This window comes from Mya arenaria, chromosome 12 (assembly GCF_026914265.1).
Source record: "Mya arenaria isolate MELC-2E11 chromosome 12, ASM2691426v1".
NCBI lineage: Eukaryota > Metazoa > Mollusca > Bivalvia > Myida > Myidae > Mya > Mya arenaria.
Window position 1 is genome coordinate 32,642,457 of NC_069133.1, and position 21,449 is coordinate 32,663,905.

At 35.8% G+C, this 21,449-nt stretch overlaps 1 protein-coding gene across 1 annotated transcript in view; it reads left to right on the plus strand.

The window, feature by feature from the left end:
• The first annotated feature begins 14,154 nt into the window (after window positions 1-14,154).
• The window catches only part of LOC128212019 (cGMP-specific 3',5'-cyclic phosphodiesterase-like), a 52,865-nt gene continuing 45,570 nt past the window's right edge, over window positions 14,155-21,449 (plus strand). Inside the window, exons 1-2 of the mRNA XM_052917236.1 lie at window positions 14,155-14,911; window positions 15,524-15,682. Coding sequence (XP_052773196.1) covers window positions 14,336-14,911; window positions 15,524-15,682 — 735 coding nt within the window. The 5' untranslated portion in view covers window positions 14,155-14,335. The remainder of the gene's footprint in view (window positions 14,912-15,523; window positions 15,683-21,449) is intronic.

Sequence of the window (21,449 nt, forward strand, 5' to 3'; positions counted from 1 at the left end):
TGTTGTTTTTATTTGTGTATATGTTTCTTAACGGCCAGTCCTTTTTACAGAGATGGTTCGTGTTGATTTGAGCATATCTAAGTAGATGTATAAATTATAAAAAAATAACCATATCTAAAAGGTTAAATGCTACTGAACTGGGGTGTTACTTCATTAAAGACAAATTGGTGAAATATATATATTAGAGGGGTTATGTAACAGCGTTTACGTTTACTTGTGCATGTACGTGTAAGTGCGCTTGTAAGTGTGCTTCTAAGTTTGTGTAAACGTGAAGGTGTGCTTGTACGTGTGCGTGTGCGTGTGATTGTATGTGTACGTGTGCGTGTGATTGTATGTGTATGTGTGTGTGTGATTGTATGTGTACGTGTGATTGTATGTGTACATGTGCGTGTGAATGTATGTGTACGTGTGCGTGTGATTGTATGTGTACGTGTACGTGTGATTGTATGTGTACGTGTGCGTGTGATTGTATGTGTACGTGTGCGTGTGATTGTATGTGTACGTGTGTGTGTGATTGTATGTGTACGTGTACGTGTGATTGTATGTGTACGTGTGCGTGTGAATGTATGTGTACGTGTGCGTGTGATTGTATTTGTACATGTGCGTGTGATTGTATTTGTACATGTGCGTGTGAATGTATGTGTACATGTGCGTGTGAATGTATGTGTACGTGTGCGTGTGATTGTATGTGTACGTGTGCGTGTGATTGTATTTTTACATGTCCGTGTGATTGTATGTGTACGTGTGCGTGTGATTGTATTTGTACGTGTACGTGCGATTGTATGTGTACATGTGCGTGTGAATGTATGTGACGTGTGCGTGTGATTGTATGTGTACGTGTGCGTGTGATTGTATTTGTACATGTGCGTGTGATTGTATGTGTACGTGTGCGTGTGATTGTATTTGTACATGTGCGTGTGATAGTATGTGTACGTGTGCGTGTGATTGTATTTGTACGTGTGCGTGTGATTGTATTTGTAAATGTCCGTGTAATTGTATGTGTACGTGTGCGTGTGAATGTATGTGTACGTGTGCGTGTGAATGTATGTGTACATGTGCGTGTGAATGTATGTGTACGTGTGCGTGTGATTGTATGTGTACGTGTGCGTGTGATTGTATTTGTACATGTCCGTGTGATTGTATGTGTACGTGTGCGTGTGTTTGTATTTGTACGTGTACGTGTGATTGTATGTGTACATGTGCGTGTGAATGTATGTGTACGTGTGCGTGTGATTGTATGTGTACGTGTGCGTGTGATTGTATTTGTACATGTGCGTGTGATTGTATGTGTACGTGTGCGTGTGATTGTATTTGTACCTGTGCGTGTGATTGTATGTGTGCGTGTGCGTGTGATTGTATGTGTACGTGTGCGTGTGATTGTATTTGTACCTGTGCGTGTGATTGTATGTGTACGTGTGCGTGTGATTGTATGTGTACGTGTGCGTGTGATTGTATGTGTACGTGTGCGTGTGAATGTATGTGTACGTGTGCGTGTGATTGTATTTGTACATGTCCGTGTGATTGTATGTGTACGTGTGCGTGTGATTGTATGTGTACGTGTACGTGTGATTGTATTTGTACATGTGCGTGTGATTGTATGTGTACGTGTGCGTGTGATTGTATGTGTACGTGTGCGTGTGAATGTATGTGTACGTGTGCGTGTGATTGTATGTGTACGTGTGCGTGTGATTGTATGTGTACGTGTGCGTGTGATTGTATGTGTACGTGTGCGTGTGATTGTATGTGTACATGTGCGTGTGATTGTATTTGTACATGTGCGTGTGATTGTATGTGTACGTGTGCGTGTGATTGTATGTGTACGTGTACGTGTGATTGTATTTGTACATGTGCGTGTGATTGTATGTGTACGTGTGCGTGTGATTGTATGTGTACGTGTGCGTGTGATTGTATGTGTACGTGTGCGTGTGAATGTATGTGTACGTGTGCGTGTGATTGTATGTGTACGTGTGCGTGTGATTGTATGTGTACATGTGCGTGTGATTGTATTTGTACATGTGCGTGTGATTGTATGTGTACGTGTGCGTGTGATTGTATGTGTACGTGTGCGTGTGATTGTATGTGTACGTGTGCGTGTGAATGTATGTGTACGTGTGCGTGTGATTGTATGTGTACGTGTGCGTGTGATTGTATTTGTACATGTGCGTGTGATTGTATGTGTACGTGTGCGTGTGATTGTATTTGTACCTGTGCGTGTGATTGTATGTGTACGTATGCGTGTGATTGTATTTGTACATGTGCGTGTGAATGTATGTGTACGTGTGCGTGTGATTGTATGTGTACGTGTGCGTGTGATTGTATGTGTACGTGTGCGTGTGATTGTATGTGTACGTGTGCGTGTGATTGTATGTGTACGTGTGCGTGTGAATGTATGTGTACGTGTGCGTGTGATTGTATGTGTACGTGTGCGTGTGATTGTATTTGTACATGTGCGTGTGATTGTATGTGTACGTGTGCGTGTGAATGTATTTGTACGTGTACGTGTGATTGTATGTGTACATGTGCGTGTGAATGTATGTGTACGTGTGCGTGTGATTGTATGTGTACGTGTGCGTGTGATTGTATTTGTACATGTGCGTGTGATTGTATGTGTACGTGTGCGTGTGATTGTATTTGTACCTGTGCGTGTGATTGTATGTGTGCGTGTGCGTGTGATTGTATGTGTACGTGTGCGTGTGATTGTATTTGTACCTGTGCGTGTGATTGTATGTGTACGTGTGCGTGTGATTGTATGTGTACGTGTGCGTGTGATTGTATGTGTACGTGTGCGTGTGAATGTATGTGTACGTGTGCGTGTGATTGTATTTGTACATGTCCGTGTGATTGTATGTGTACGTGTGCGTGTGATTGTATGTGTACGTGTGCGTGTGATTGTATTTGTACATGTGCGTGTGATTGTATGTGTACGTGTGCGTGTGATTGTATGTGTACGTGTGCGTGTGAATGTATGTGTACGTGTGCGTGTGATTGTATGTGTACGTGTGCGTGTGATTGTATGTGTACATGTGCGTGTGATTGTATTTGTACATGTGCGTGTGATTGTATGTGTACGTGTGCGTGTGATTGTATGTGTACGTGTACGTGTGATTGTATTTGTACATGTGCGTGTGATTGTATGTGTACGTGTGCGTGTGACTGTATGTGTACGTGTGCGTGTGAATGTATGTGTACGTGTGCGTGTGATTGTATGTGTACGTGTGCGTGTGATTGTATTTGTACATGTGCGTGTGATTGTATGTGTACGTGTGCGTGTGAATGTATGTGAACGTGTGCGTGTGAATGTATGTGTACGTGTGCGTGTGAATGTATGTGTACGTGTGCGTGTGATTGTATGTGTACGTGTGCGTGTGATTGTATGTGTACGTGTGCGTGTGATTGTATGTGTACCTGTGCGTGTGATTGTATGTGTACGTGTACGTGTGATTGTATGTGTACATGTGCGTGTGATTGTATTTGTACATGTGCGTGTGATTGTATTTGTACCTGTGCGTGTGATTGTATGTGTACGTGTGCGTGTGATTGTATGTGTACGTGTGCGTGTGAATGTATGTGTACGTGTGCGTGTGATTGTATGTGTACGTGTGCGTGTGATTGTATGTGTACGTGTGCGTGTGATTGTATGTGTTCCTGTGCGTGTGATTGTATGTGTACGTGTGCGTGTGATTGTATGTGTACGTGTGCGTGTGATTGTATTTGTACCTGTGCGTGTGATTGTATGTGTAGTGTGCGTGTGATTGTATGTGTACGTGTGCGTGTGATTGTATGTGTACATGTGCGTGTGATTGTATGTGTACCTGTGCGTGTGATTGTATGTGTACGTGTGCGTGTGATTGTATGTGTACTTGTGCGTGTGATTGTATGTGTACGTGTGCGTGTGATTGTATGTGTACGTGTGCGTGTGATTGTATGTGTACGTGTGCGTGTGATTGTATTTGTACCTGTGCGTGTGATTGTATGTGTAGTGTGCGTGTGATTGTATGTGTACGTGTGCGTGTGAATGTATGTGTACATGTGCGTGTGAATGTATGTGTACCTGTGCGTGTGATTGTATGTGTACATGTGCGTGTGATTGTATGTGTACCTGTGCGTGTGATTGTATGTGTACGTGTGCGTGTGAATGTATGTGTACCTGTGCGTGTGATTGTATGTGTACGTGTGCGTGTGAATGTATGTGTACCTGTGCGTGTGATTGTATGTGTACGTGTGCGTGTGATTGTATGTGTACCTGTGCGTGTGACTGTATGTGTACATGTGCGTGTGATTGTATGTGTACCTGTGCGTGTGATTGTATGTGTAGTGTGCGTGTGAATGTATGTGTACCTGTGCGTGTGATTGTATGTGTACGTGTGCGTGTGATTGTATGTGTACGTGTGCGTGTGAATGTATGTGTACCTGTGCGTGTGATTGTATGTGTACGTGTGCGTGTGATTGTATGTGTACATGTACGTGTGATTGTATTTGTACCTGTGCGTGTGATTGTATGTGTACGTGTGTGTTTGATTGTATTTGTACCTGTGCGTGTGATTGTATGTGTAGTGTGCTTGTAAGTATACGTATACGTGAAGGTGTATGTGTATATGTACATGCGTGCGTGCGTGTGTGCGTGTATGTATGAGTGCGTGCGTGCATGCGTGTGTGTGTATACGTGTGTGTACGTGAGTTTGTAAATATACGTATACGTGAAGGTGAGCTTGTTCTTCGATGAAAAAGTGATGGTGTGCTTGTGTATTTGTGCTTGAAGTATTGCGTGAACGTGTGAATGGACGTTTGCTTGCACGTGATGCTACTTGAACATTGTAAAAGTAATTAAGAATTAACACGACGCTGGTTGTCATTTAGTCATCCAATTAACTACTGAGGTGATTATATTTGTCAAAATATAATCTCGCGAATGGTTATTTTAAGCCACAGTGAAACTAAGGATTAAATAATTAGAGAAAAAGGTGAGCATATAATTTTAATAGAGTCTCATATAATGTCTCATAAATATCGAGGTCCGCACGATACTTTAGTAAAAAGAAATGTCTGGGAAATACTAACGAAATTCCAAATTGGATCACTGACTCACTATATGCTATTGAGGTAGATAAGTGGGCGGAGCATAGCACTTTGCAAACAATACCTGAGCAGTTGCCGGAAAGGACTTGAGAAATAAGTAGAAAATACTTAAAATGTTCAAATTAAATTGAAACCAATCTGATTGAGTGGGTGCACAGAGAGTCGTAGTCTAATAAAGAAAAATATTAAACTTTGGGATATAATTCTAAATGACTTTCATATTCGAGACTAGTCTTAACATTTCTATTCATATGTGTGCCTTTTTCTTAAGTATCATACCAATATTATTGCAACGCATAATGTATTCAAATTTGAAAACTGTTATAAATCTATTAATATCAATATTGTAAATATCATCATAATCAATTAATATCTGTTTTTATGTTAGAAATGATGGATTGTTCTGGTGGTCTAGAGGTTCAGGTGTTGATTTCTTACGGTCTCTTTTCCTTGATTTTGCCGGCGTTGGTTCGCACCCCGCTGAAACAAACATATGTTTTTATCATAACTGTAATTTCTCTGCAATTTCGATATAAAGGAGTAAAAAAGGAATAAAATAAGTGTTTTCAGTTGCATGCAATAATGGGGAAATTATTTGTATTTAAAGCAACATAGAATTTTTGGTATTCCGAACGTCCCGTGATATGCAAATTGCGATATGAGGTTGTTCGCGGTAAATTTAGATTACACTAAAAGTAACTTCCGGTTTTTTTAAATTTGTTGCATTTTGTTATTGCAATAAATGCATTTTAGAGGGGGGGGGGGGGGGGGTAAATATGTAAAGAAGGATAAGAGAAGTCATTTGGATATACATACTAAAAATGAGCTAACATCTATAAAACATAATGGAACTTAAATAATTAAGTTCTACATCATTTTGATCATCTCTTACAAACAACTTCCGACTGTTGACTAGGCATGCTGAGCTGATATTCGTGTCTCTATAAATTCTTGTACTTGAAGGCTTGTATATTATCGATCTAGCTTGGAAAAAGTGTATGATAACTTAATACATGTCAGAAATAGCTCTACACTAGTCGTTGAAGCTGTTAAGGTGCTGCTGAATCCGATGCTTAAGTCAAGTACGATCTTAAAAAGAATTATTTTGTTCAGAAAATTCAGTTCAATGAGCAATATCTCACTATTTTCAATTGTTCAAAATTTTCTCTATAGATGTGGTTCCTTATCTTTGGTAAATACCTACATCAGTGTTTGCAAGAAGCTTCATAGACAGCAAATATAGCTAACACTGTCGAGATAGAAGGAACACACGTTTTAAAAAAAGCCAATCATGAACTGCAGAAAGGGATGTGTCATTTACGTGAAATAGCAGTTAATATGAAACTAACTGATAAAAGCTGGTCATTATAATTGATCAATCTCGTAAGATGATAGCCAACGTATCACAATTTAGGTTGCATGACTTGGCGTAATTCAATTTACTCGGATTTTTTTTCATTAAATGGAACGTAACTGTACTCGTCTCAATTACACGTGTCTCGTGTAAGACTGTCATGAAGTTATGTAACTGGATTTATGTCGGCTAGTATTATGTCTAAAATATTCTCGCATAGAAAGGTTCTTTTTCTGCTTGTAGAAACTGCGCATGTGAATCAGACTGTCTTAAACGCTTATTCCTGATAAAACACAGTGTTGAAAACAAGTATGTCGATACATTGTATGTCACACATATCAGGCTGCGTTTAACAACTATCGTAGCCTACACTTTTGAGCATACGCAAGGACTATGCGTATTTCTTTAAACGCATCGGTGTAGCTTTTGCTCTTTCAATTCAGTTTTAATAAAATGTAGTAAGGAAAGCATAAGTTATATTATTCCCTTTTCTTTCCTTTTGTCTGTTTAAAAATGACACTATAGTAGGAAAGACGTTTTTATGAATTATAGAAACTAATGTTTTCGTACTTAAGTATGAACATTTACAGTGTCCTTCTTCTCTAGAAAATTTTATTACTTTAATTTTGAATTGACAACTGCATTGGGCGAATTGATATAAAATTGGTTTACTGTTAAACTGAAGGATTTTATAGAAGAAAAAGTCATCTGATGCCTTTTTATGCATGCAACGACGAAACATATAATATACATTGAAGATATAAACAAACATTTAAAATGTCTTGAGGATTTGTTCAATGCTTACAATAAATTATATGATTAAGTTTAATGGCGAGTAAAATTACCCTCGCCAATACTTCAAAAATCCAATATTCAAATTTAATGACATGTTTTAATGCCAGGTAGTTGAATTATAGTTGGACGTATAAAACCATAAAAGATCTTATTTGAATTTATCCCAGAGTGGCTATTAAATTCCTCATGAATAAAATTGCTTATGTTGAGATTAGTGTTAGCCCGAATGAAAGAACAGTATAAAGGCAATAATGAAATGTTATTCGTGTACAAAACATAATCTCGGAGTTACAAGGAACATCGTAGGCCCTAGTTTTCAGGTAATTCCAGAGCGTCTATTGCACTCTGCTGAGGTACAACTAAGTTATTTCAAGCCTTTAAAATATAGGTGTTCTTTGCGAATAGTACTATAAAATGTCAATAACGGTTCTACAGAAAAGAGATCGCTACTCATTATTTCTTGTATGGAACCATGTTTAATAGTGTTCTATTTGTATTCTTATTATTTCTATTATACAAAAACCCAATATCAAAAGTACCTGCTGAACCGCACAGTATTAATATAAACGCTACTCACTGATACAGCACTCTAGATATGAACGTTATCTTGGACAACATTATCAACATGGTTAAGATCTGCACCAGCTTCGCTGAGGCATTCGTGTATTTCAGTGACTCGGGTTGAGGTTGCCGTAACTTTGACTTTTAGTCGTCGTTTATACACGGAGTTAGAATTACGGTTTTGATAACACACATGTAAAAGGTTTCAAATGCGCAGATGACAAATCCCGATCAAAGTTGTCTGTGATTGCTGGAGTATTGCTAACGAGTTGCCAATACATATTACGAACAGTTTTGGTAATATCAATATGTATGATTTGCATTTGTTTGTATCTCACGTATCGTGCTCTATGCGAGTTTGGTATGTTGGTTATCATTTTAAAGTTATTAAGCGTTATTAACGTTAGTTTTATTTATTTTTTGGATAAGAATAGTTTTTCAGAGTTTGTTTGATCCGAAATATTCATGATTTCAAATCAATTTATAGTTTTTGAATATATTGTTCAGGTAAGATAAAAATAGAAGGAAGTGTCGATTTTATTCCTTGTTACAAAAATGCTACTGGATCGCTGTAAAGACGCATTTGATTATGTCATGACCATATGGCGTCTTGAATTGTTAAGTTATAACAACTTTTTTAGTCCAGGTTTTTGGAAAAAAGCACTGTTTAAAATAGCATATACAACACACAAATGTAAGCCCAAAATATAAATATATTCTATGAATGTTTCGTTTAACCAGGCAACTGGTTAATAGATCTTGTTACGTTTGATTGTCTTAACAGCTGCATTTACAAGCACGGACAGGCTTAATAATTATATTTTACAATAAACTCAATTCAAAGTAGCACCTGAAATTGTATGTGCCCGATGAATTATGTTAAGCCCCTGTCACACCTAGCCGCGTTGTCATTGCGATTGCGGGCTTGTTAAATTTCCCAGAGGTCCGTAAGATCGCTGAAAAAAAAAGATATTTTGTCGATGTCACGGCGTTCTCACGGAAACCTTGGCGTTTCTACGGAATTCCATGGCGTTCGACTGCGGTTCAACAGAGTTCTAGTTGGCGATTGTCTGCGCTCTCATGGCGCTCTCACGTCATGTCGGCGTTTTATTTTGCACTGCCTACACAATCGATATCTCCATCAGTTATCCATTCTTCCATTTGCTCTCTGACAATTTAAGACCATGCTGCAACGTCAACTCAGAATGAGATCAAAAGTCTCTGCATCATCCTGGATCTACTGGTCCTGCATATAGGCAATTAACGCGGTAGAAGCGCATTGCGAGCGCAATGATCGCCCAAGCGGCTCCGTACAATCGTTGTAAGAGTACGTAAAATAAAACTCATTACCGTTAAACTCTATACGCGCCGTATAAGCACGATAGAGACGCAGTATCATTTCATAGAAAGACGAGCGATCGTCGGGCAAGCGCTACCGATAAAGATTGCGTTCGCACAGCGACCTCTGTGCGCGCTTACGGCGATTCTGTGGCGTTGTAGGTGACATAACTGCTCTGCTATCGCGCCCTCACGGCGATCCTACTGCGTTCTTATCAGAACGCTGAGTGACGGCGTTTGTTTGGGCATGTTCAAAGTGCGCACCGTCGCTTGGCGTTCTATGCGGTCCCACCACGTTTACCTGTGATGCCACTGCGATGGTTGCGATTCCACTTCGCGCAGATCGGCGTTTTTAATTGTTCATGAACGCCGTGGGAACGCGGCCCAAGTTTGACTGGGGTTTTACATGATTGTTCCTTTTTTATTATTTTAGCTTTTCCAGTATTAATGATAATACTGCAGGATAAGATCCGCTCTTTGCATGTAAAGTTTCACAAGTGTTATCTTTGCTTTTCTGGTATTCAGGATAATACCCCGATACAAGATACCCTCTCTGTTTGAAAACTGTCGTCAGTGTTTTGAGAGGTGTGCTTCGCTTTAACTGCATCAGTGTAGTAATGCCGATTTCTGACTTTCACCAGGATATCGTGTTACTGCGCTTTAGTGTACGCCTCATGAAAGTCGATGAATACGTTTACTGCAATACCAACGGATGTTTAAGGAACATTATTTCGCAGTACAATGCTTAATAAAACACTGCACTGTTTAAGAAATTGTTTGCTATGCGATAGGTAATATGATTATCTTAACAAAATATACCCCTCTATTCTAGAGTATTAGCGATACTGTATGTGCCATCCAAAATTCTTTCAATACTTTTAGTTCATTTGGATTGAAAAACAGTAATAGTGGTATCAATTCGCTACAGCAGGAAGGAACTTACGCTTAAGTAATTGAAAGTGATGTTTCATCAATACATATAGCAGTAAACAGATATGTTCTAGCTACGCAGTGTCATTTGTTTTATAAAAAACACATTTTATAACTTAGTTCAATGGTAATTGTGTTTATATATTAAAAAAAGTTAAATAAAGTAATAGTATACACAGGATAAAGTTTGCGTAATGTTATCTCGTTTGATGACACACGGATTAACAACCCGAGTAGTACGCCAATTTCTATGTTTATAAAACACAACTGACATGTACATTAAAGTATCGTTAAGTTTTGCATGTTAACGGTTAATATTTAAATTTATATCTAACAGCGTTTTAAATTCTAAGCCAACATCAATTTAAGGCTAGAAAAGTGTAAAGGACTGCACTTACAGTCAGTGGCGATACAAAAACATGCCTGTGAAAGGGTAAACCCATCCGTAACAGCACTGTTTACTCCGTCAAGATGTGATGCAGTCATGCACAGACAACCATCGGAAACAACGGTGTTAACTCTTCGAGGGTGTGGTGTGGTCAAACACAGACACGCATACGCAGCAAGAGTGTTGACTCTTCGAGGATGTGATGTGGTCATGCACAGACAACCATCGGAAACAACGGTGTTAACTCTTCGAGGGTGTGGTGTGGTCAAACACAGACACGCATACGCAGCAAGAGTGTTGACTCTTCGAGGATGTGATGTGGTCATGTACAGACATTCAACCGATGGAACAGTTTCGACTCTTCAAGGATGTGACGTGCGCAGCAAGAGTGTTGACTCTTCGAGGATGTGATGTGGTCATACACAGACAATCAACCGATGCAACAGTTTCGACTTCTCCAAGATGCAATACACAGACACGCATCTAAAACACTTTTTTGGAGTAACAATTAAATAAAATAAATGATGTTATCAACTATAAACCGATTAGAAATGGAATGAACGAAAAGGATATGTAATGTAGGCATATATGGATTCAAACTATGTACCTCTTGGACGGTAGTATACAAGCTTATCGAATGCGCCAGTGGGGACATTATTATGATACTTTATAAAGCAAGAAAAATATTGTTTGATGGAGAATGTCAAAATTTTAATAGTTTTTGCTTTGTTTCAGGGGAACTCAATTTATATTTAAGAAGAAAGCAATGGTTTTGTCGACGAATTTCGGTTGATTTGGTAATAAAAAGTGTTCAAGAGGCCTTATTTAACATATGATTATGTTTGTAATTCCTGAACAAAAACAAATTAACTCGTCTAAGCTGAATATGCTACCTGAAGAGAAACGGATTTGTTGAGTTCATTTGTTTCGTTCTTTTTTAACATAAACATACTTGTACCGGACCTTTTCATGCACGCATTCATAAGCATATGAGTTGTTTGGTTAAACTTTCGGAATTTAGGTAAAATAGTGATGATATGGCATAACCGTTTCGTTATCAATCAACATACATGTTCATTCAACAGCATGGCAGCCATTCAAATGCAATGGTCATACTTAAAAAATATACCGTTGTTGGGCCTATGCGTACGTTGATTTTGTAAAATTCCGGTTTCGGGGTTTTCATTCCGACCATATGCCCGTGTGTCCAAACAATCATATTTGTTCTGTACACCCAACAACTGTCAAACATATTTTATTTAACTAAATTGAATTATTAGTATTTATCACCCATACCTCTAAGTGACCAGTAATGTTGGTACGTTTGAAATAAACATTGCTTTTCCCCTTGGTAGAAATCTAACGGTGATGAACATTGTCACAATTGATAGGTTGAGATATCATAACCTACTACCCTTTTATGTCCAGAGAACGTTTTTCTTTCATTGTAGTGCGTGCACTCTATAAATGGAGTCGCTGTGTGACTCGACTAGTGTGTGCTTGGCTCATTATGACTCTAGACAAGCATACTGGTAAACCTTTGGCTGCTCAGTTTGCGCCTGTAGTTTCAAGTTTTGTATTACTATGGTACGATCGTTGAAAAGACGGACTTTTGTAATTGGTCATCGGATTATTTTAATAAATATATTTTAATGCATACGTATTAGTTTAGGTCTAAGCTTGTATGTTATATCAAAACATCACAGTGCTAAAACTCCAATCAATGTGCCAACATGCCTTTGTGCGTTTCTCATTAATCGTTATGGCAAACAGCAATTCAATGGTTTCACTGAATCATTGTTATCATTTATTCACGTCAATTTGTTGGCGCAGTCTCTCATTAGCAAGGCGGGCTGGTGGAACCATAATATTTCACGAACAGGACGTGCGATGCTTGCAAATCAATACTCACTTCATTAACAGAAGAAACGGTTCAACAGGTTGTAAATTATTTCTCGTCATTTTTAAATGATATTTGTTATCTTTAAAATCAATGGAATCTACACAGAAAAAGCCCATAAACATCACTAACAAATTACGTATTGCATATACACCATTTAAGCGTAATACACTAAAATCATTGTATTCTTAGTGAACCATGCGTTTATTTATGAAAAAAGCAAGAGCCATGATGCAACGCTCTTCTTGATGATTCCATTCGGCTTATCAAGATCTGAATGGTAAACATACTGGTGTTCGAACTTTTTAAAGCTTTAGCAAATGAGGTTTTCAATTTTTTGTTCAAATATTTATCAAAGATACTTTTATTATTATAAAGCAAATGCGTGAAATATATTTGAAATTTAGTTTTTTTTTTAAATTATTTTCTCAAACCTAAAGGTAGTTACTTTAATGTAAGCCAGACAGACTTAACTGAACCAATTAACTAATCTAAATAGTAACACTTCACCGTCTAAAGCACGGTTGAACATTCAAATATAAACAAACAAAGCATATTTTATATATCCATTTGCATATCCGGATGTGAATGAATAAGGCTGCAAAGAAATCTGACCTGATATTTTTCATCTGAATTTCAGGTCAAAGCCTAGATAAACAAACCTTAGATTAATTTGGTCCGAATGTTTACTTGGAGTACTGATACGAAATGATGTACACACCTAAACATTCACCACATTGCCATAAGCAACATGATTCAAATATTTATATTCATTTCATTTTAACCTCACATTAACGTCTTTAGCCATTCATTATGTCTCTTTGAAGATGTCAAAAACAAACGTTATTTAAACATTTGTTGAATCTGCAATTGACTTGCAGTGCATTTTTTTTACACCGTTATGCTTTTGAAATAAGTTGAAGTTAAAATATTTCGTCATTGCGTACTTATTAAAATACAATTTTACATGGTGATATGGTAAATAGTGGTACATATATATTTAAAAAGTGTTATGTTATATATAATATATTATGCTTTATTAATGTGTGTACAGACATTGAAAAAGCCAGTTTAAGTATAATACATTTTATTTCGAAAATCATCTTGCCTTTTAGTCGATGTGATTATCTTATTCTAATATACCATTTACTGCAGTAAGGGAATGTTCGACTACGTAATGAAATTTCGGATGTGCAAACTGCATGTTGCCAATCACATAACTATGAGGCATTCGTTTCTGTTGCACGTGATCTCCTTTTTATCTTGCCTCCGCCTGTTAGGTACAAACATAGCTACCTGACTATGGATTACATTGTCCGTTTCTTAAGCCATATTGTATTGTCGACATTTCGAAGTAATGCTGCTGTAATATCGAAAATTTAAAGTACGCTTACTATCCTCTCCAATACGTACTAATAACCAGCTAGCATGTGGCTTGTAGGCTCACACGATGCTTTGTTTATCTCGCATGTGTCCTAATTTACAGGGATGTAGGGTGAAACTTTTAAGTGAATGGATATACTTACTTTAAATAGGTATTTATGGATGATACTTACATTGCAATTAACTGATGTGTCGTTAATAATACTGTTTTCTTTATGACAGTTATTCAACTACTGTTACAAATATTGGAAAAATATAAATGAATAGGCTGTTATTGTCATACGATTCGATCGCATGTTGTATTTTGATGTAGACAATATTAGTTAATTGGACATGCATATAATTATTTAAGGAACTAATGTTCGAACGTTTAGAAACGTTAAATGTATTGCTATTTGTATACCATGCGTTATATATGCTCTGGTTAGTCTTAAGCTAATCTATTGGTAGTATCATACTATTTCTGATTTGAATGACTTTTGACTCTGACTTTTGAGTAAAATACGCAGTACTCTCATTTCAGGGACTCAGCAAAATAGCATATTCACTTTGTATCATTGAATATTTTGATCAACTTATCTACTAGGTTTGACTTGTTTTGACAATAATAATGGAATCCGAATCACCACCTATATTGCGAGAAGAGGACGTGGATAATTATCTTCTATCCAACGCTGACTTTCTTGAAAACTGGATCAAGAAACACGGAACACCTGAGCTCATTTACAAAATTAAAAACATGGATGTAATGGACAAACCACAATTTAGAACAGTATCCCGCAACTCCATCACATCAGCCATGTTTAAGAATTATGTTGATGGTATGGCCTGGAAAGGGAATAGGTCCCTTGTAACACGGGACAAGCTTTTGGCTATGAATGAATGTGAAATGTTCATGGAGCTGATCAGAGACATTGCAAGTGAACTGGATGTGAACGTTTTATGTCACAAGATTTTAAGGAATGTAAGTGTTTTAACGGGCAGTGATAGAGGAAGCTTGTTTCTTGTCAGAGGTTCAAAGAATAACCGGTACCTTGTGTCAAAACTGTTTAATGTGACAGAGAATTCAACCCTTGAAGAATCTTTGCATTCAGAGGATAATGAAATCAAAGTTCCATTTGGTTGTGGTATTGCAGGGCATGTTGCTCGAACCAAAGAAACCATTAATATAACCGAAGCATATGAGGTTCGTAAAAATTCTTTAGAATTATAAATATGTCAATGAATTTTCTTTAAAATGTATATGCTTTTTGGATTTGTGCAAGGTTTTAAGCTGGGTGTAAAGTGGGTTTTAGGATTGTTGTCTTGAATGTTATAAAAACCGTTTATACCTTTAATTTGAGATCAAGTAAACATGCTACCATAAATATAACAAGTCCGAAAACTCCGACTTCGATGGAAGTTTAGTTATTTCTATCCAACGGCTGAAAAAGAAATTGGTTAATGCTTAGTGCGGTCATCCACAGTTTTATTGCATCGCAAATGTTCCAAGAACTTATTTTCGAAGGTGGTTTTGTGTTTCTTGTTTATTTTGCGACATATAAGGTTGTCTGCAACAAAATGCTCTTACCTGGTATCATAATAAGGTATGTTCGAATGTTATGTAAGATTAAGCATGTATATTTAGCTGATGGAATAAGCTACATAATATGTTGCAATTGAATTTGTGAGGAATTTTGCGTTAATAATTCGTTCTTTTCTTCTTGTTTAGTTTTGATGTAGAGTAAAATTCCACTGCAAAACAGAAAAAAGCAACTGGTTTATAAACGCTAACAAGCTTTCCATGAATGTGTTACAGGATCCCCGATTCAACAAATCAGTGGATGCAAGGACAGGGTTCAGAACTCACAGTATTCTGTGCATGCCGATTCTCAACCACGAGTCGGAGGTGATAGGGGTCGCTCAAATCATCAACAAAATCACAGGCAATCATGTCTTTGAGTACCAGGATGTAGAGGTAATCTTAAATATTAATATTTTGATATAGTTGTTTGAAAATTTAAGAATAAGAAGCTTACTGGTGTGATTATATTTATGACGTATTGTGTAAAATGTACAACGTCGTATTCTGTTAATTGAAATATTGCCTCATCATTGGTACTACAAATATCACTTTACACTTAATAAGACTCATGTTGGGCTAATTCTTGTTTATAAAGCGCCAGAGAAAATCAATTGCCTGTGATAATGACATGGCTGAAATCAATGGACATCATCACAGAACTTTCTTATAATAAAATAAACACCTTTCAGATATCAATTTATTGGTGCTAGATCTTACCAATCACCATTGATTGATGGCAAAACACGACAGCACATAATTGTTTATGACTTTTATTTCTTATAAACATTTAATGTTGGTACATGGTTATGAATTACACGGCGTACATAATAACAGTATCACACACTACAGACGTGCTATCACTAATAACCTTAAAACGCACGTGTGTTCGTATATTAAGTCCATCAACTTTGATAAGGAGATGGTATAAGATAATTATCAAGACAACTTGCACAAAACCCTTTAAATATAGTTGTAGATTCAATGCCGAATGATCACTCTAGTATTGTATTCGTTGACAGATTGAATGTCTGTACTACAGGACAGGATGTCATCCACATCTCATAAATAGGAATTTTATTTGCTTAACATCACACTTAATTCTAAGTTTTATATGCATGTTCAAAAATATGTATTGCAAAAGATCGTAATATGTTTGTGATACTCAGTTCATAATGATGATACTATTATTGTCTTGTATGTCTGCAGAATTTATGATCATGGGAAATCAACGTTCCTGTCCACCATTGATTGAGGCATTAAGCGTATTTGTTCCGCCGTCTCCCTCGTTGATAGTTCTGTTAGCGCTTTATCCCAAAGCGTCTAGATTAAATCGGAATCTATTTGCTAATAAACATATTTGTTTCTCTTCTTTGGTAATTTGTAACGTATTTAGATGTCAACATGTGTGTAAGTTTTAATAAATATCAATACAAATACATATATATTTACGCGCAATAGTAAGATAGCTGTGCATAAGTTTGCATGCTGGGGCTGAGAGACCGTATGCATTAAACTTATCTTAAATGAGATCATGGGGCAGGCAGTCCAATGCTTTCGAGATGTCAATTAGAACTGCGCCTAGATATTTGTTCTCATCAAGGGCTTTTTTCCAGTCTTCCACCAGCCTTAACAGGGTAGTTTGACATCCAAATGTTGTTCTGAAGGCTACCAGGAAATGATGAAAAATGTTATCAAAAATGACAAATCAGTTGCTCACTTATGACCCGTATATAATTTGGACATCGATGGTTTTCTCATTTTTGAAAGAGGAATTAAGTCTCATTTGTCCCAAGTGTAGTTATTCTGGGTCATTCAATATGACTTGCTGGTTCTTGAGTATATACTAAATTTAAAAACCATTATATATATTATACTCGTTATATCGGGTATGCCGGTCCTATATGGATTGTGTTAACGGTCTTATTCAAATCATTGATTTCAAAGTACAGTTCGAATCTATTGCGGTTGCCATTTACATAGTATGTGTTGGTGATTCCGAAGGATATTCTCAAATGTCTTCAATGGACTAGTTTTAAAATAAAATGTCAAAGATAACCAAGGTTATCTGACATTTTTTCAAGAATATGGTTTGACTTCTATACACTTACTGATTTTTGTCACTGCATTGTGAATTGCTTTCAGGCTGGTAACGCGACTGTGTTTCTTCAAACCATCCATTTGTCTAAGTATATACTATCAGTCTTTAACCACTCGTAATGCATTTTATACAAATTTACAATTAAAATCAAAGCATTTAAAGCGTTGTCAAGCTTTCAGCTTGCTTCGATTTGTGAGTATAGTCAAGTAATGCCGAATGGAACGGAGAGTGTGTGAAGATTCCTAAGTTTGTATCAGTAATTTTAGCCTAGAGTATTGAGCATGTTACATATGCATATTTATAAACCACTCATATAATATATTAATTTGTTCCACGAGGTATAGGTTAAGGGCAATATTAAGATACATCAAAACATGGAGGGAATACATGGTGTGTGGGTGACTCGATCCAGGAGAATTTTACGCGAGAATCGTGTCATTGTAGAAATACATGTACAATGCACTTTGTTGGGTACATTTAGCCCAGCGGGCATACCGTGATAGTTATTAGATACGACCCAGTCATGTTTGAAGTGAAGAGTAGATTTTACTAAAAATGCCCAAAATTTTAATCTGTGGCAGTGCATTGTTTATAAAACCAAAGTTCTAGATAAGTTTTCATAAACAATTGAGTATTACTTTTTACTTCATAATTATTTTGGTATTCCCCATATTAAATGAGTATTTTAAGTAACTGACATTCGATGGTTTTGATTAAATTGAGTTTCAGCAGAAAAATCTAAAAGTGTTTGCGAAGGAATTCATGAGCATGCAAATACTTTCTTAAGATATTTATGTTAATTTGTTTAACAATTACATCAATTATATGACAACTCCGAAAAAAACGTAGCAGGCTAAAAGCCTTTCAACGTTTTTAGCGCTTTGATTTTCTCCTGTAAGTTTCGGCCTTCAATTCCCATATTTTCACTGTGATTTCATCTCGCTCATTTTTAGGAGTATATTGTTTGCCGGTTTCTTGTCCGAGTTTTTAATATAAAAATCTTCAATCTCTACAATGGTAAAATGCAATTTCTAACGTTTCACGTAAATGACAACCATACATTTCGAACAAATTCAGAAATTCAGTTCAAGTCAATTTGATTTAAGAAATAGTCTGCAAGGCATTGGCCGTAAATGCTAATCCACCAGAAAATAAATTAATCTCTGAGAAATTCGTGTTTTTTTCTGAAATCATGATTTGCACGTAATTCAAAGTATAATCCCTATTAATCAATTAAATTACTTAGAATTAAACAAAATATTAACCTATAGAATCATTTTTTTTAACTTAATTTTGAGAGTCCACACTGAGCCACATACAGTCACTAGGCATTTAGTTATAATGGGTCACAAACGTTTACAATCCATGTCAAAGCTATTTCAGAAATAATAAGAAATAGGAATTACCAAGGGTCAGGGTTATGGAGTTACTTGTAGCAAGTGTCATATCCCTTGATTGCTTTTTGAATAAGCTGATTGAATACTTAAGAAGGTATTCAATTCCCTTCTCTTTGCTCATTATTTTACCAAGTTTATTTCAACATCGTTTTTTCGCCTTCCAGATATTTTGCGGTTCAATCCAGTTAGATCATGTTTATTTTAAAGAAAAGGTTTCGTGTTAACAATTCTTTTCCTTAGACTGTCATTGTATCTATCCAGAAGCTGAAAGGCCATGTTTTCGCTACTTAGAAAAATAAAAAAAACTCACACTACCATTTGATATTCAAATTGATCTTTTGGAGAAATGTGTAAAACCCATTTTATTATATGGATGTGAAATTTGGGGTTTTGGAAATATTGATGTCTTAGAAAGGGTTCAACTGAAATTTTACAAATATATTTTCAACTTAAAAAAATATACACCAAACTATATGGTATACGGAGAAATCGGCATCCAGCCGCTATCAGTAGACATAAAAACGAGAATTGTATCTTACTGGGCTCGAATGATTGACAACAAAGAAAACGGTCAAGTAATGAAACTAAACTCAAAATTGTATGTATTACTTAATGAACTTGTTTCACAAAGACGTGTTAAATCACCGTGGTTCGAAAATGTTAAAAATATACTTTGCAATAACGGTTACTCGGGTATATGGTATAGCCACAGTTTTAGTAATAGTAAATGGCTTATAAAGTCTATGCACCAAAAAATAAATGACTGTTTTATTCAACAATGGCACTCTGATATTGACAGAACCTCAGCATCGAACTTCTACAAAATTGTAAAAGTTAATTTTGCACAAAGTAATTATATAAATGATTTATCATCAAATTTAACTAAATTATTATTGTCCTTTATAACCAGAAATCATAGACTACCTATAGAAACGGGTAGATGGAATAGCACTGTCATAAATGAAAGAAAATGTGTTAACTGTGATGATTAACTGGGGATGAGTTTCACTATTTGTTCAAATGTAATACTTTTTCAAATGAGAGGCACAAATATCTTAATAGATATTATTATAACAGACCTAATACTCAGAAATTAAGAGAACTGTTTAACAACGAAAACAAGGAGGACATTCGTAAACTAAGTATCTTTTGTAATAAAATAATAAATTACTTTTCAATGAAAAATCAAAGTTAGAAACGAATTCATTTTGGAATAGAAAAAAAAAGAAAAAAAAGAAAAAAAAGAAAAGAAAAAAAAGATCAATACATCATAAACTATTGATTAAAAGCACCTTTAAATCCTTGTACTCACACCTATAATTTGTATTAGTTTTTCATAAAGCAAACAATCACTAACCATAACAATGAAAGTAACTAGTCAATATGATAATTGATTTATTTGAGCATTATTTATTTTTATTTCTTTCACTAATATGTCAACATATGATATGTACACACTGCAAACAGTTGTAAATAGCATTGTATATATTTGTTAAATCATTGTTATATAACCTGAAACATAGCTGTTTGTATAAATCCTGTTTCATAATATGCGTTAAACAACTCATTTTTGTAGCTTCTTACACGTATACATTCTATAAATTTCTGATTTTTATTTTTTAGTCCAATATGTCGATGGTACCGCAATGTATGTCACATTTATATTTAATAAACATGTTTATATTTTGCATACTTGCATGTGCCGATGCTACATCTATGCGCGGCATTATTATTTCTAAAAAGCTTACTTATGTATATGTGTGTATTTTTATGATTCTCTATAACACTAAAGTGTTTGTTTGTATATAACATTGTATTACGTGATATGAACATTGTATTTGTATAAAATGTCTGCTTTTGTTTTCCGTATAATGCGGAACTTAGCATTTGAAAATGAAAGTTGAAAAGTTGAAAGTTGAATTCGACATTCGTTTGTGTATATCTTTCTCTTCCTGTTTTGTTTGTCGTATGTGCCACATTGCCCGGCTTCTAGCCTTAAGACATAATCACTACGAATGTAATAATCAGTGATACAGAATGCCGAAAATAATGAATTTTCAAAGCACTTGAATTGCTTCCAAATTTCTTTTTTAAAAAAGGATTGTCGTTGGCACAATTTTCCTTTTCTCATGTTTCCATAGCAACCATGGATTTCATCGTTTGACTGCATTCACCGTGTCTATAAAGAAAATCCCGATTGTTTAGAAATGCAAAAATATGATCCATTAATAATGTTAGAAAAACAAGTAACATTAAGTTAGATGGAATATTGATACAGTAATGACGCCTGTCATTTCGAATTAATGTCATGTGTATATTATTTGTATATGACCTTGTTACTCCGTTGTTAGAAAGAGATATCTAAAATGTTGTTAATACATGCACCCTTCTGTGTACAAATTTATACAATAATATTAATGAAATCAAATGACAGGAATGAATGAATTCAACAAGCATTATTTATTAAAGAAGCTCTTGTTATCAGAAATAATTTAATGAATGATGAAAGATGTTAAGTTCAGCCTCCAATTTTTTGTTAAAAATAGTTGTTTTATAAAAATTGAAAATAGCCAACAATGCACGTTGACATTATATATTAAAACAATTGTAATGTATATGAAGACGATGTACATTGTACAAATCTGAAACACATGTCTGCTGTTCA